Below are 17,532 nucleotides of genomic sequence, written 5' to 3'. Positions count from 1 at the left end.
GAGGGTGTACAGAGGGGTTTGTTGGAGGGGAGAGGTGTAGGAGGGGTGAGGGGGAGGTTGTGTAGGGGGGCGGAGGGTGTACAGAGGGGTTTGTTGGAGGGGAGAGGTGTAGGAGGGGTGAGGGGGAGGTTGTGTGGGGGGGGGCGGAGGGTGCATCACCAGCTATCCTCACCTGGTTGACGTCATTGTAGTTCTCGATGTTCCCACTCGCAGTGTGACACTTGCCGTCGTTGAAATCCCAGGAAGAGTAGGGAACTCCTGGGAAGTCCTCGGCCCCGGCGTTGAAGTAGGTCCCACAGGATGAGTGGTTCCCTGATCCGCCCGATGCCCCACACATGTGGTTGATGACCACGTCCGCGTAGATCCGCACCTGGGGACGGGGAACGAGGCAGATGCCTGCATTCTTACGGTGCCTCTCCACAACAGGTCATCTCCAGTGTCTGATGGGAAGTGCGGCCGATATGTGGGCAGTTCCAGTTGCCCTGTCACAGGACGGGTGCAGGGGCTTTGGAGAGGGTGCAGAGGAGCTTCACCAGGATGCTGCCTGGATTAGAGGGTATGAGCTGTAAGGAGAGGTTGGACAAACTTGGGTTGTTTTCTCTGGAGTGGCAGAGGCTGAGGGGAGACCTGATAGTGGTGTATAAGATTATGAGAGGCACAGATAGAGTAGACAGTGGGTATCTTTTCCCCGGGATCAATATGTCAAGTACCAGAGGGCATGTATTTAAGGTGAGAGGGGGAATCTTCGAAGGAGATGTGTGGGGCAAGTCTTTTACACAGAGAGTGGTGGGTGATTTCTTTGGGTGCTTCTGAAGTTCACCCTGGGAAGGACATGGATGGTGCAGCGGATAGTCCTGCTGCCTCATGGCTCCAGAGACCCAGGTTCGATCCCGACCTCCGGCACTGTCTGTGTGGAGTTTGCACGTTCTCCCTGTGACTGCGGGCGTTTCCCCCGGGTGCTCCAGTTTCCTCCCACATCCCAGAGACGTGCGGGTCGGTGGGTTAATTGGCTGCTGTAAATTGTCCCCAGTGTGTGGGTGAGGGGTAGAGTCTGGGGGCAGTTGATGGGAATGTCGGGGGAATAAAATGGGATCAGTGTAGGGTTGGTGTCAATGGGTGGGTGGTGGTCCGCACAGACCGTTTCCATCATGAACACAGCCCTCCCCACCACTGACAGCATCGACAGGAGGCGCTGCCTCAAGAAGGCAACATCCACCATCGAAGATCCCCACCATCTGGGCCGTGCCATCGTCTCACAGCTCCCATCGGGCAGGAGGTACAGAAGCCTGAAGTCCCACACCACCAGGTTCAGAAGCAGCGACTTCCCTTCAACCATTCGGTTCTTGAACCAACCTGCACACCCTTAACCCCACCTCAGCAACAGGATGCAAGTCAGGCAAAGTTTACTGTCCTGTGCACAAGGTACAGGCATGTAGGTACAGGCAACACACAGAACGTAACTTCCATGTAAACTATACAACAGTGAAGAAAACTGCAGAAACAAGATGTTAGTGTAAAAAATCCACAGTCAGATGCGGGGAGGAGGGGGGAGCAGACCCACCAGGGGATGGGTCAAAGGTAAGGGGCGAGAGGTAAAAAAACGTAGAGGAAAAAGAGGCTGGGAAAGGGAAGAAGCCTGGTGGGGGGGGAGTGGGCGGGGTGTGGGGGGTGGGGGGGGTGGGGGGGTGTGGGGGGTGGGGGGGGGTGGGGGGGTGTGGGGGGGTGTGGGGAAGGGGGGTGGGGGTTACCTAAAGTGGGAGAATTCAATGTTCATGCCGTCAGGCTGCGAGGTCCCACGACGGAAAATGAGGTGCTGTTCCTCCAGTTTGCGCTTGGAATTCTCCCGGCAGTGGAGGAGGCCGAGGACTGACATATCAGTGATAGTGTGGGAGGGGGAGCTGAAGTGACCGGCAATGGGGAGATGCAGGTAACCACACCTTGCACCCACTGACCGGATACATGTCCCCTCGCCTCACAGACCCACCTGCACTCCCAACCCCGATCCCTCCCACCATATGTGCGCTCAGTCACAGGGGATGTCCAGTGCAGGGTGTATGATGGAGACACTCCCTCACTGAACTAAACGTCAGAGATGTTAGCAGCACAGAGGGAGGTCAGTGTCACACCGGGCACACCCGAGTCAGTGACAACATGAGGCACTGAGCTTTCCTAAACTACAGAACGAGTCCTCACCTGGCTGAACAGCTGTACGGCAGGATTCAAAAGCAGGGAACTGACCAGGTAGATTGGGATTAAAGGGGCTGGGCAGAGATGTCCAGGAAGGTCAGTGACAGCACAGGTCAGAGGAACAGCAGGGCAGGGAATTAGCTCCACTGGACAGTGAATGTTATGACTCAATAACACAGCCATTCAAAAATAATAAACCAGGCATCACAAAGGGATAGGAGAGATGCTGGTGGCTCACACTGTGCTTGATCCCACTGGGAGCAGTGTGTCAGACCACACTGGAAGCACTGTGTCAGTCTGCACTGGGAGCAGTGTGTCAGACTGCACTGGGAGCACTGTGTCAGGTTGCACTGGAAAGTTCTGTACCTGACTACACTGGGAGCACTGTGTCAGACTGCACTGGGAGCAGTGTGTCAGTCTACACTGGGAGCACTGTGTCAGCCTGCACTGGGAGCAGTGTGTCAGCCTGCACTGGGAGCAGTGTGTCAGACTGCACTGGGAGCAGTGTGTCAGACTGCACTGGGAGCACTGTGTCAGGTTGCACAGGAAAGTTCTGTACCTGACTACACTGGGAGCACTGTGTCAGCCTGCACTGGGAGCACTGTGTCAGCCTGCACTGGGAGCTGCAGATGATGAAAACCTGAAACAAAAGCAGAGAATGCTGGAAATACTCAGCAGGTCGGGCAGCAACTGAGAAGAGAGAAACTGTTCACGTCTCGGGACCAGGATTTTGTCGGAACCTTCCAGCATTTTCGGTGTCTGTAATGAGGATCCACCCGGGGCTGAGACAGGTTGTCCCTGCTCCCACTGTCCACGGATCCCATCCCCCAGGGTGAGTGATTTCCAGAGATTTCTCCGGTTGGAAACGGCAGAGCCCTGTGGACAACTTACACCGACATTGTTACACCTGGTCACCATGTCCCGGAATTCCTCCTCCGTACCAGACCTGGAGCAGAGCTTGTAGCTGATCGGCTGGTATCGCTCCCACCAGGGTCTCCAGGGTTGGTTCAGGACGATGTGTTCATTGGGCGGAGAAATCTGATAAGATAAGATAAGGTTTCTTTATTAGTCACATGTACATCGAAACACACAGTGAAATGCATCTTTTGCGTAGAGTGTTCTGGGGGCAGCCCGCAAGTGTCGCCACGCTTCCGGTGCCAACATAGCATGCCCACAACTTCCTAACCTGTACGTCTTTGGAATGTGGGAGGAAACCGGAGCACCCGGAGGAAACCCACGCAGACACGGGGAGAACATACAAACTCCTTACAGACAGCGGCCGGAATTGAACCCGGGTCACTGGCGCTGTAATAGTGTTACGCTAACCGCTACACTACCATGCCTGCCCTTACTAAGGAACACAGAGTTAGTCAAACCAGACTGGATTACACCCCTCCCCATCTCTGTGACCCTCTTCAGCCCCTACACTCTTCCCCATCTCCGTGACCCCCTCAGGCCCCTACACCCCTCCCTGTCTTTGTGACCCCCTTGGGCCCCTACACCCATTCCCATCTCCGTAACTCCCACCTGCCCCTACACCCCTCTGTAACCCTCTCCAGTCCCCACACCCCAAGATACTACCAGCACATCTCCTGTCCCACCAGGAGCACAAACACCCTTGACCACTGCTATACAACCATCAAAGATGCCTTCCGAGCCACCCCTCGTCCTCAGTTTGGTAAGTCAGACCACCAGGCTGTGCTGCTTCTCCCTGCAAACAAACAGAAACCGAAACGGGAGGATCCGGTACGGAGAGTCATGCAGTGCTGGTCTGAGGAAACAGATGAGCTCCTACATGACTGCTTTGAGACAGTGGACTGGTCCACGTTCAAAGACTCAGCTGCCGGCCTTGATGCGTATGTCACCACCATCACAGACTTTATCAGCAAGTGTGTGGAGGACTGTGTACCAAAGAGGACAATACAGGTGTTCCCAAACAGGAAACCATGGATGAACCGGGAGATCCACTCCCTACTGAAGCCGAGGACTGCTGCACACAAATCTGGTGATCCTGACCTGTACAAGAAATCAAGATATGACCTCTGGAAAGCTTACATGCTATAACAGGCTACAAAACGAAGTCAAGCTACATAGTTAACAACAGCGTATCCTTTCCTGATGAACTTAACGCATTCTATGCGTGTTTTGAACAGAAGGGAAGGGGATTGTCACCACCCACCCTGACAGCCTCCAATGCAACTGAACTCATGGTCACCGTCGAGGACCGAAGATCGGTCTTCCGGAGAGTGAACACGAGGAAAGCACATGGCCCAGATGGTGTCCTGGGCCGCGTGCTCAGATCTTGTGCTGATCAGCTGGCAGAAGTATTTGCAGACATATTCAACGTCTCCCTGCCTCAATCTCAGGTTCCCTCCTGTTTTAAGAAGACAACTATCATCCTGGTACCAAAGAAAAGCAAGGTAGCATGCCTCAATGACTACCGACCAGTGGCTCTGACATCCAACATCATGAAGTGCTTTGAGAGGTTGGTCATGGCACACATCAGCTCCAGCCTCCCAGACAACCTGGACCCACTGCAATTCACCTATCGCTGAAACAGGTCTACAGCAGATGCCATCTCCCTGGCCCTACACTCAGCGCTGGAGCATCTGGACAGTAAAGACACCTACATTAGACTATTGTTTGTTGACTACAGCTCTGCCTTCAATACAATAATCCCAAGCAAGCTTGTCACCAAACTCCAAGACCTAGGACTCAACACCTCCCTCTGGAACTGGATCCTTGACTTCCTGACCAACAGACCGCGATCAGTGAGGATAGGCAGCAATACCTCCAGCACGATTATTCTCAACACTGGTGCCCCACAAGGCTGCGTCCTCAGCCCTCTACTCTACTCCCTATACACTCATGACTGTGTGGCCAGATTCTGCTCTAACTCCATCTACAAGTTTGCAGATGACATCACCGTAGTACGCACTTAAATAACAATGAGTTGGAGTACAGGAAGGAGATAGAGAGCTTCGTGGAATGGTGTCACAACAACAACCTTTCCCTCAATGTCAACAAAACAAAAGAGCTGGTCATTGACTTCAGGAAAGGGGGCAGTGTACATGCACCTGTCTACACCAACGGTGCTGAGGTCGAGAGGGTTGACAGCTTCAAGTGAACATCACCAACAGCCTGTCCTGGTCCAACCACGTTGATACCACGGCCAAGAAAGCTCAACAGTGCCTCTACTTCCTCAGGAGGCTAAAGACATTTGGCATGTCCCCTTTGACACTCACCAACTTTTATCAATGCCCCATAGAAAGCATCCTATCTGGATCATCACATCATGGGAACCAATCTCCCCTCCATGGAGTGGGGCGGAAAGTGTTGCATGGTGCAATACCATGTAACAGATTCCTAAGTGTATCATATGTATATGGAGTGTCAGAGGATACAGCCTCTCTTTGAGTACCCGAAGGGGCTGGTCCTCAGGTTCTGGTCACCCAGTGCGGAGGTGGGGGGATGGTCGGTCAGGGGCTCTCCGGGTCAGTCCACTCCTGGGCCAAGGTGGCCATTCATGGGTCCAAGCGGTGGGCAGTCGAGGTGCCCGAGTTGACTGCCGTCCTCTCTCCTGGGGTTATGTCTGTGTCCAGGTATCCCTGGAGAAAGAGCAGGCAGTATCCACAGGTACACTGGGGGCCTTCGCAAAACTGCTGGGCACCACAGGGACTCGAGTGCGTTCTTAATAAGGATGATCATATACTGATTTAAAGTTTGTTTGTGAATGGATATCAAATGTGTTGTAGAAATAGGACTATTGAAATTTATCCGTGTAATGAAGTGACTTTTCGAAATAAAAATGTGTGATGTGGAGATCAGAATTGGTGAATTGGTTTATTATTGACACATGTACTGAGGTACAGTGAAAATCTTTGTTTTGCATGTCATAGAACCATTGAACCATAGAACAATACAGCACAATACAGGCCCTTCGGCCCACCATGTTGTGCCGACCTTCAAACCACACCTAAGACTATCTAACCCCTTCCTCCCACATATCCCTCTATCTTAAATTCCTCCATATGCTTATCTAACAATCTCTTGAACTTGTCCATTGTATCAGCCTCCACCACCACCCCAGGCAGCGCATTCCATGCCCCAACCACTCTCTGGGTGAAAAACCTTCCTCTGACATCGCCATTGAACTTCCCACCCATTACCTTAAAGCCATGTCCTCTTGTTTTGAGCATTGGTGCCCTGGGAAAGAGGTGCTGGCTGTCCACTCTATCTATTCCTCTCAATATCTTGTACACCTCTATCATGTCTCCCCTCATCCTCCTCCTCTCCAATGAGTAAAGCCCTAGTTCCTTTAGTCTTTCCTCATAATCCATACTCTCCAATCCAGGCAGCATCCTGGTAAATCTCCTCCACATCCTTCCTATAATGAGGTGACCAGAAATGGACACAGTACTCTAAGTGTGGCCTAACCAGAGTTTTGTAAAGCTGCATCATCACTTCGCAGCTCTTAAACTTGATCCCACAACTTATGAAAGCTAACATCCCATAAGCTTGTTGAACTACCCGTGAGGTGACTTTCAGTGATCTGTGGATATGAACCCCCAGATCCCTCTGCTCCTCCACACTGCCCAGAATCCTGCCATTTACCTTGTATTCCGCCTTGGAGTTCGTCCTTCCAAAGTGTACCGCCTCACACTTCTCCAGATTGAACTCCATCTGCCACTTCTCAGCCCAGTTCTGCATCCTATCAATATCCCTCTGCAAGCTTCGACAGCCCTCCACACTATCCACAACACCACCGATCTTGGTGTCATCTGCAAACTTGCTAACCCACCCTTCCATCCCCTCATCTAAGTCATTAATAAATATCACAAAAAGTAGAGGTCCCAGAACCGATCCCTGTGGGACACCACTAGTCACAGCCCTCCAATCTGAATGCACTCCCTCCACCACAACCCTCTGCTTTCTACAGGCAAGCCAATTCTGAATCCACACTGCCAAGCCTCCCTAGATCCCTTGCCCTCTGACCCTCTGAAGAAGCCTACCATGCAGAACCTTGGCAAACGCCTTACTAAAATCCATGTAGATCACATCCACTGCACTACCCTCATCAATATTCCTGGTCACCTCCTCAAAGAACCCTATCAGGTTTGTGAGGCAAGATCTTCCCTTCACAAAGCCATGCTGGCTGTCCCTAATCAGTCCATGATTCTCTAAATGATCATAGATCCTATCTCTTAGAATCCTTTCTAATAGCTTACCCACCGCAGACATAAGGGTCACTGGTCTGTAATTCCCTAGACTATCCCAACTACCTTTTTTGAATAAGGGGACAACATTCACCACCCTCCAATCCTCCGCTACCATCCCCATGGACAACAGGGACTCAAAGATCCTAACCAACGGTTCAACAGTCTCCTCCCTCGCCTCACGAAGCAGCCTGGGGAATATTCCATCAGGCCCCGGGGACTTATCTGTCCTAATATTTTCTAACAACTCCAACACATCCTCTATCTTGATATCTACATACTCTAGAACATTACCCTCACCAACACTGTCCTCAGCGTCATCAAGACCCCTCTCCTTGGTGAATACTGTAGAGAAGTATTCATTGAGAACCTCACCCACTTCCACAGCTTCCAGGCACATCCTCCCATCTTTGTCTTTAATCGGACCTACCTTTACTCTAGCCATCCTTCTGCTCTTCACGTACGAGAAAAAAGCCTTGGGATTCTCCTTAACCCTACTCGCCAAAGCCTTTTCATGTCCCGGGGGACCAACATACAGGCTGGGAGGTTTGCTAAGGCTACTGGAGAGAGTTTAAACTAGAATTGTTGGGGGGTGATATCCGTACTGGAGAGACTGGGGAGGAGGTGTTTGGCTGTCGAGTGGAGGAGGCTAGGAGTGGGTTCCGTGGGCAGGTGATAGAGAAGGCTTGAGATGTGTCTATTTTAACGCAAAGAGTATTGTGAACAAGGCAGATGAGCTTAGAGCTTGGATCGATACTTGGAGCTATGATGTGGTGGCCATTACGGAGACTTGGATGGCTCCGGGGCTGGAATGGTTGCTTCAAGTGCCAGGTTTTAGATGTTTCAGGAAGGACAGGGGGGAGGCAAGAGAGGTGGGGGAGTGGCACTGTTGATCAGAGACAGTGTCACGGCTGTGGAAAAGGTGGACATTGTGGAGGGATTGTCTATGGAGTCTCTGTGGGTGGAGGTTAGGAACAGGAAGGGGTCAATAACAGTGCTGGGTGTTTTTTATAGGCTGCCCAATAGTGACAGGGTTATTGAGGAGCAGATAGGGAAGCAGATCTTAGAAAGGTGTGAGAATAACAGATTTTAATTTCCCAAACATCGATTGGCATCTCCAGACATTGAGGGGTTTAGATGGGGTGGAGTTTGTTAGGTGTGTTCAGGAAGGGTTCTTGACACAGTATGTAGATAGGCCTACAAGAGGAGAGGCTGTGCTTGATTTGATATTGGGTAATGAACCTGGTCAGGCGTCAGATCTCTCAGTGGGTGAACATTTTGCTGGTAGCGATCATAATTCTATCTCCTATCCATTAGCACTGGAGAGGGATAGGAACAGACAGGATAGAAAGGTGTTTACTTGGAGTAACGGGAATTATGAGGCTCTCAGGCAGGTAACTGGAAGATTAAATTGGGAACAGATGTTCTCTGGGAAAAATACAGAAGAAATGTGGCAAATATTCAGGGGATATTTATGTGAAGCTCTGCATAGACATGTTCCGATGAGACAGGGGAGTCACGATAGGATACAGGAACCGTGGTGTACAAAGGCTGTAATAAATCTAGTCAAAAGGAAAAGAAAAGCTTACAAAAGGTACAGAGAGCTCGGTAATGTTAGAGATCTGGAGGAGTACAAGGCTAAAAGGAAGGAACTTAAGAAAGAGATTAGGAGAGCCAGAAGGGGACATGAGAAGGCCTTGGCGGGCAGGATTAAGAAAAACCCCAAGGCATCCTACAAGTATGTGAAGAGTAAGAGGATGAGATGTGAAAGGATAGGGCCTATCAAGTGCAGCAGTGGGAAAGTGTGTATGGATCCGGAAGAAATAACGGAGGTACTTAATGAATACTTTACATCAGTATTCACCATGGAAAAAGATCTGGGGGATTGTAGTGGGGACTTGCAGCGGCCTGAAAAGCTTGAGCATGTAGATATTAGAAAAGAGGTGGTGCTGAAACTTTTGGAAAGCATCAAGTTAGATAAGTCACCAGGACCGGATGAGATGTACCCCAGGCTGCTGTGGGCGGTGAGGGAAGAGATTGCGGATCCTCTGACGATGATCTTTGCATCATCAATGGAGACGGGAGAGGTTCCAGAAGATTGGAGGGTTGCAGATGTTTTCCCTTATTCAAGAAGGGGAGTAGGGATAGACCAGGGAATTATAGACCAGTGAGTCTCACCTCAGATGTTGGTAAGCTGATGGAGAAGATCCTGAGAGGCAGGATTTATGAACATTTGGAGAGGTATAATATGATTAGGAATAGTCAGCATGGCTTTGTCAAGGGCAGGTCCTGCCTTACGAGCCTGATTGAATTTCTTGAGGATGTGACTAAGCACATCGATGAAGGGAGAGCAGTAGATGTAGTGTATATGGATTTCAGCAAGGTGTTTGATAAGGTACCCCATGCGAGGCTTATGGAGAAGGTGAGGAGACATGGGATCCAAGGGGGCATCACAGTGTGGATCCAGAACTGGCTGGCCCACAGAAGGCAAAGAGTGGTTGTTGAGGGGTCGTATTCTGTGTGGAGGTTGGTGACCAGTGGTGTACCTCAGGGATCTGTACTGGGACCCTTACTCTTTGTGATTTTTATATACGACCTGGATGAGGAAGTGGAGGGGGGAGTCAGTAAGTTTGCGGATGACACAAAGGTTGGGGGTGTTGTCGATAGTTTGGAGGGCTGTCAGAGGTTACACAGGGATATAGATAGGATGCAGAGTTGGGCTGAGAAGTGGCAGATGCAGTTCCACCCAGATAAGTGTGAAGTGGTTCATTTTGGTAGGTCAAGTATGTTGGCGGAATATAGTCAATGGTAGGACTCTCGGCAGTGTGGAGGATCAGAGAGATCTTGGGGTCCAAGTCCATAGGACGCTCAAAGCGGCTGTGCAGGTTGACTCTGTGGTTAAGAAGGCATATGGTGTATTGTCCTTCATCAATCGGGGAATTGAATTTAGGAGCCATGAGGTATTGTTGCAGCTATATAGGACCCTGGTCAGACCCCACTTGGAGTATTGTGCTCAGTTCTGGTTGCCTCACTACAGGAAAGATGTGGAAGCCATAGAGAGGGTGCAGAGGAGATTTACAAGGATGCTGCCTGGAATGCGGAGCATGCCTTATGAAAGCAGGTTGAGGGAACTTGGCCTTTTTTCCTTAGAGAAACGGAGGATGAGGGGGGACCTGATAGAGGTGTATAACATGATGAAAGGTATTGACAGGGTAGATAGTCAGAGGCTTTTCCCCAGGGCTGAATTGGTGGCCACAAGAGGACATAGGTTTAAGGTGCTGGGGAGTAGATATAGAGGAGATGTCAGGGGTAAGTTTTTTACTCAGAGAGTGGTGAGTGTGTGGAATGGGCTGCCAGCAATGGTGGTGGAGGCAGATACGATAGGGTCTTTTAAGAGACTGTTAGATAGGTACATGGAGCTGAGTAAAATAGAGGGCCATGGGTAAGCCTAGTAATTTCTAGGGTAGGGACGTTCGGCACAGCTTTGTGGGCCGAAGGGCCTGAATTGTGCTGTAGGTTTTCTATGTTCTATGTTGTCGCTCTCCTCAGCCCTTTCTTAAGTTCCTTCCTTGCTACTCTATATTCCTCACAAGTCCTATCTGATCCTTGCTGCTTACACCTTATGTATGCTGCCTTCTTCTTCCTAACTAGTTGTTCCACCTCTCTCGTCACCCACGGTTCCTTCACTCTGCCATTCCTCCTCTGCCTCACCGGGACAAATTTATCCCTAACATCCTGCAAAAGATCCCTGAACATCAACCACATCTTCATAGTACATTTCCCTTCAAAAATGTCATCAATTTACACTCCCAAGTTCTCGCCTTATAGCCTCATAATTCACCTTTCCCCAACTAAATATCTTCCCGTCCTCTTTGCTCCTATCCCTGTCCATGACAACTCTAAAGGTTATGGAGCAACAGTCACTGTCCCCCAAGTGCTCACCCACCGATAGATCTGTCACCTGTCCCGGTTCATTACCTAAAACTAGATCTAATATGGCATTCCCTCTAGTCGGCCTGTCAACATACTGTGTCAGGAATCCATCCTGGACACACTTAACAAACCCCGCCCTGTCTAAACCTTTGGCACTAAGTAGGTGCCAATCAATATTTGGAAAGTTGAAGTCTCCCATTATAATAACCCTGTTATTTTCACATCTTTGCAAAAACTGCCTCCCAATCTGCTCCTCAGTATCCCTACTGCTACTGGGGGGCCTATAGAGTACTCTTAAATGTCCCTAATGTATCTGCCCCCACAACCTCTGCTGGCAGTGTGTTACACGCACCCACCACTCTCTGTGTAAAAAAAACTTACCCCTGACATCCCCCTTATACCTTCCTCCAATCACCTTAAAATTATGTCCCCTCATGTTAGCCATTGTCACCCTGGGAAAAAGTCTCTGACTGTCCACTCAATCTATGCCTCTTATCTTGTGCACCTCTATCAAGTCACCTCTCATCCTCCTCCTCTCCAAAGAGAAAAGCCCCAGCTCACTCAACCTATCCTCATAAGACATGCTCTCCAATCCAGTCAGCATCCTAGTAAATCTCCTCTGCATGGAGGTGCAGGTGAATCTCTGTCTCACCTGAAAGGACTGTTTGGATCCCTGGATGGAGGTGGTGTGGGGGCAGGTGTTGCAACTATGGTGGGGGCAGTGGAAAGTTCCTGGGGTGGGAGTGAGATGGGTGGTGGGGGGGGGGGAGGAGTGACTCGGGAGTCACGGAGAGCGGTCCCTGTAAAAGGCTGAAAGGAGTGGGGAGGGGAAGATATGTTTGGTGGTGGGGTCCCGTTGGAGATGGCGGAAGTGGCGGAGAATGATGTGTTGGATAGGTAGGCTGGTGGGATGAAATGTGAGGGCAAGGGGGACCCTATCCCTGTTGGGTCTGGGAGGTGTGGGGGTGAGAGCAGAGCTGCGGGAAATGGCAGAATAAAGTGTTGCAGTTACAGAGAAAGTGCAGTGCAGGTAGACAATAAGGAGCTCTTCCATTATGTAGTGGATTGCGAGGTCAAGAGTCCATATTGTACTAGGGGACCATTCAATAGTCTTATAACAGATAAAAACTGTCCTTGAGCCTGGTGGTACGTGCTTTCAGGCTTTTGTATCTTCTGCCCAATGGGAGGGGGGAGAAGAGAGAATGTCCGGGGTGAGTGGGGTCTTTGATTACATTGGTATTGGTTTATTATTGTCACTTGTGCCGAGGTACAGTGAAAAACTTGTCTTGCATACCGATCGTACAGGTCAATTCATTACACAGTGCAGTTACATTGGGTTAGTACAGAGTGCATTGATGTAGTACAGGTAAAAACAATAACAGTACAGAGTAAAGTGTCACAGCTACAGAGAAAGTGCAGTGCAATAAGGTGCAAGGTCACAACAAGGTAGATTGTGAGGTCAGAGTCCATCTCATTGTATAAGGGAACCATTCAATAGTCTTATCACAGTGGGGCAGAAGCTGTCCTTAAGCCTGGTGGTACGTGCCCTCAGGCTCCTGTATCTTCTACCTGATGGAAGAGGAGAGAAGAGAGAATGTCCCAGGTGGGTGGGGTCTTTGATAATGCTGGCTGCTTCACCAAGACAACGAGAGGTAAAGACAGAGTCCAAGGAGGGGAGGCTGGTGTCTGTGACGCACTAGGCTGTGTCCACAACTCTCAGCAGTTTCTTGCGGTCCTGGACAGAGCAGTTGCCGTACCAAGCCGTGATACATCCAGATAGGATGCTTTCTATGGTGCATCGGTAAAAGTTGGTGAGAGTCAAAGGGGACAAACCAAATTTCTTTAGCCTCCTGAGGAAGTAGAGGCACTGGTGGGCTTTCTTGGCCGTGGCATCTATGTGATTTGACCAGGATAGGCTGTTGGTGATGTTCACACCCAGGAACTTGAAGCTCTCAACCCTCTCGACCTCAGCACCATTGATGTAGACAGGTGCATGTACACCGCCCCCTTTCCTGAAGTCAATGACCAGCTCTTTTGTTTTGTTGACATTGAGGGAAAGGTTGTTGTCATGACACCATTCCACTAAGCTCTCTATCTCCTTCCTGTACTCCGACTCATCGCTGTTTGAGATACGGCCCACTATGGTAGTGTCGATGAGTGTAGGGCCAGGGAGATGGTGTCTGCAGTAGACCTGTTTTGGCGATAGGCAAATTGCAGTGGGTCGAGGTTGTCTGGGAGGCTGGAGCTGATGCATGCCATGACCAACCTCTCAAAGCACTTCATGATGGTGGATGTCAGAGCCACTGGTCGGTAGTCATTGAGGCACGTTACCTTACTTTTCCTTTGGTACCGGGATGATAGTGGTCTTCTTAAAACAGGCGGGGGCCTGAGATTGAAGCAGGAAGAGGTTAAGTATGTCTGCAAATACTCCCGCCAGCTGATCAGCACAAGATCTGAGCACTCGGCCGGATGATGCACTCGCCGTGGTCAACAGAACTCGAGAGGGTGAACACCTCTCGAGATAAACGCATGTGCATCACGCTGGGCAAAGGCTTGCACGTTCACGAAGGGCCATCCTCCATCCAGACAAGGTGTGCCCTGGACACAGGACATCGACAGGGGGGTAAATCTCCCCCTGCGGGGGGCAGCTGTCCTGCAGGGCTTCCTCTAACCCAGAGGGCAGCTGCCTTCTCCTCTTCCCCAGCTCCACTGCTCCATTGTCCTTCCCAGCTCCCTGCGGCCCTGCATAACCCCAGGAACACTAGGAATGTGCCACATTTACGATATTCCTACCCTGGTCTCAGAGTTCAGGAGAGGCCTTCACACTCACTCGAGCTTGGGCCTCACGAACGTCCACGATGGCGACAAACTTTCCTTCACGCACCAAGCATTACAAAACAAGCAGGAAGTGGAGGGAGTTTACACGACGAAAGTCACTCACAGTTATCGCCGCTCAGCTCATGGTGTCAATCCCTCAGGAACCATCACCACCTCCCAATGCATCCCTCCGAACCGCAGCCACAAACCTCACAGATCCTCCAAACAAAACTGCTTCATTTCACTACCCACTCGCTGTAGCTCTCTCTTACTGAATAGTTCCAGTCACCATATCACACTGGGAGCACCGTGCACAGTTCCGGTCTCCTTATCACACCGGGAGCACCGTGCACAGTTCCAGTCACCATATCACACCGGGAGCACCGTGCACAGTTCCAGTCACCATATCACACCGGGAGCACCGTGCACAGTTCCAGTCACCATATCACACCGGGAGCACCGTGCACAGTTCCAGTCACCATATCACACTGGGAGCACCATGCACAGTTCCGGTCTCCTTATCACACCGGGAGCACCGTGCACAGTTCCAGTCACCATATCACACCGGGAGCACCGTGCACAGTTCCAGTCACCATATCACACCGGGAGCACCGTGCACAGTTCCAGTCACCATATCACACTGGGAGCACCATGCACAGTTCCGGTCTCCTTATCACACCGGGAGCACCGTGCACAGTTCCAGTCACCATATCACACTGGGAGCACCGTGCACAGTTCCGGTCTCCTTATCACACCGGGAGCACCGTGCACAGTTCCAGTCACCATATCACACTGGGAGCACCGTGCACAGTTCCAGTCACCATATCACACCGGGAGCACCGTGCACAGTTCCAGTCACCATATCACACTGGGAGCACCGTGCACAGTTCCAGTCACCATATCACACCGGGAGCACCGTGCACAGTTCCAGTCACCATATCACACTGGGAGCACCGTGCACAGTTCCAGTCTCCATATCACACTGGGTCATATTGCGAACGTGGAATTTGCCTGTTCATCCTGTGACCGCAAGGATTATCCCTGGGTGGACACAGAACATCGAACAGTACAGGATGGTGACTGGCCCTTTGGCACACCCTGTCTGTGCCAACCATGATACCATTCCTGTACACAGAAGTCACACAGCATGGAAACAGGCCCTTCAGCCCAACTGGTTCGTGCTGTCCAAGATGCCCCATCCAAGCTCGTCTCATTTGCCAGCATTTGGCCCATAACCTTCTAAACCTTTCGAATCCGTGTACCTGTCCAAGTGTTTTTTAAATAAAACACTACAGCACAGTACAGGCCCTTCGGCCCATGATGTTGTGCCGACATTTTATCCTGCTCTAAGATCTATCTAACCCTTCCCTCCCACATAGCCCTCCATTTCTCTATCATTCATGTGTCTATCAAAGAGTCTCTTAAATGTCCTTAATGTATCTGTCCCCACAACCTCTGCCGGCAGTGCGTTCCACACACCCACCACTCTGTGTAAAAAACTTACCTCTGACATATCCCTTATACCTTCCTCCAAACACCTTAAAATTATGCCCCCTCGTGTTAGCCATTGTCACCCTGGGAGAAAGTCTCTGACTGTCCACTCGATCTATGCCTCTTAGCATCTTGTACACCTCTATCAAGTCACCTCTCATCATCCTCCTCTCCAAAGAGAAAAGCCCTAGCTTACTCAACCTATCCTCTCCAAGCTAGGCAGCAACCTGGTAAATCTCGTCTGAACCCTCTCTAAAGCTTCCACATCCTTCCGATAATGAGGCGACCAGAACTGAACACAGTTCTTAACAACCCTATCAACCTGTGCGGCAACCTTGAGGACCCCAGGATCCCTCTGTTCCACCACACTGCTAAGAGTCCTGCCATTAACCTTGTATTCTGCCTTCAAATTTGATCTTCCAAAGTGTATCACTTCACACTTCTCCGGAATGAACTCCATCTGCCACTTCTCAGCCCAGCTCTGCATCCTATCAATGTCCTACAGCAACCTTCTACACTATCCACAACACCACCAACCTTTAACATCTGCAAACTTACTAACCCACCCTTCCACATCCTCATCCAAGTCATTTATAAAAATCACCAAGCGCAGGGGTCCCAGACAGATCCCTGCACATCAGTTTAGATTCATGGTCCCTGAAAGTCAAGTCACAAGTAGACAGGGGGTTTTGGCGTGCTGGCCTTCATCATAAGTTTAAGATGAGAGGGGAAAGACTTAAGAGGAACATGAGGGGCAACTATTTTACACAAAGGGTGGTGTGTATGTGGAACGAGCTGCCAGAGGAAGTGGGTGAGGCAGGCACATTAACAACATTTGAAAGACACTTGGACAGGTCCATTGATTGGAAAGGTTTAGAAGGTTATGGGCCAAATGCAGGCAAATGGGATGAGCTTGGATGGAGCATCTTGGTCGGTATGGACCAGTTGGGCCGAAGGGCCTGTTTCTGTGATGTGTGACTCTGACTCTATAAATGCCTGTTCAATGTTGCTATCCTATCTATTTCCACCACCTCCTCTGGCTGCCCGTTCCAACCACCCACCACTCTGTGTAAAAAAAAAGTTGTCCGGGGGGGGGGGGGGGGGGTGGGGGTTTGGAATCTGGAAAATCTGGAACGCACTTCCTGAGGGGGGGGGGGGGAGGCAGAGACTCTCATAACATCGAACAAGTACCTGGACGAGCACTTGAATCACCAAGGCAGAGAAGGTACGGACCACATGCTGGGGTCTGGGGTCGGTGTAGATGGGTGGGTGATGGTCGGCACAGAGACAATGGGCCAAAGGGCCTGTTTCCATGATGTATGATTCCGTCACTTTAGCCAACGCTCCACTAGCCCGGGACAATGTCAGGGAGGACAGGCCAAACCAGGACGGGACACTTGTACCTACCTGAACTGCGCCAAATCCATGGGGAGCCAAATAGCGCTCGCACTCAGCTGCCACATCAGCCCAGCGCCACTCAAACAAGTGCACAATGGATGTCCTCTTGGGCTCGGTGTGGGGGTCGTACTGAGCCCAGCAGCCGGAGAGACAGGCCAGCAGAACCGCAGCCCACATCTCGCACACATTTGCCCCGGGTGACCAACCCGCCTACTTATTCCGAGCTGCAGTTTACACAGTGTTAATTGTGGATGGAATTGTCCAGGTGATCAAACGGCACATGCAAAACCATGATAAGGACGGACACAGCGGAACAACAACAGACACGGTCCCACCGAGCGCTGGCAGTGACAGAAGGTTGCAGATTAATCAGTAACGCAGAAAACAAAATCAACAAACGTGCACCTCAGGCTCCGGAGAGGTTCACATCTCCCGCACTAACACAGCAAGCAAAGGACGGGGAGTTTTGCCGATCTCCGTAACTGACCAA

General features: G+C 50.7%; 1 protein-coding gene across 2 annotated transcripts in view; it reads right to left on the bottom strand.

Annotated features, from left to right (window-relative positions):
- LOC127567941 (pancreatic alpha-amylase-like) overlaps positions 1-17,521 on the bottom strand; it is a 30,205-nt gene extending 12,684 nt beyond the window's left edge. The window contains exons 1-3 of one of the 2 annotated variants that reach the window (XM_052011167.1): positions 17,448-17,521; positions 3,079-3,225; positions 173-370 (exon numbers count right to left, since the gene is read on the bottom strand). In XM_052011167.1, the coding sequence (XP_051867127.1) occupies positions 173-370; positions 3,079-3,105 (225 nt within the window). In that variant the 5' untranslated portion in view covers positions 3,106-3,225; positions 17,448-17,521. Of the gene's footprint in view, positions 1-172; positions 371-3,078; positions 3,226-17,051; positions 17,220-17,447 lie in introns of those variants that run through there. The other variant, XM_052011166.1, reaches the window with a different exon arrangement.
- Between the last annotated feature and the right edge of the window lie 11 nt (positions 17,522-17,532).

This window comes from Pristis pectinata, chromosome 3 (genome assembly GCF_009764475.1).
Source record: "Pristis pectinata isolate sPriPec2 chromosome 3, sPriPec2.1.pri, whole genome shotgun sequence".
NCBI classification, from domain to species: Eukaryota; Metazoa; Chordata; class Chondrichthyes; order Rhinopristiformes; family Pristidae; genus Pristis; species Pristis pectinata.
The sequence above is the reverse complement of the archived record's forward strand: the minus strand, read 5'-3'. Positions and strand labels throughout refer to the sequence as shown.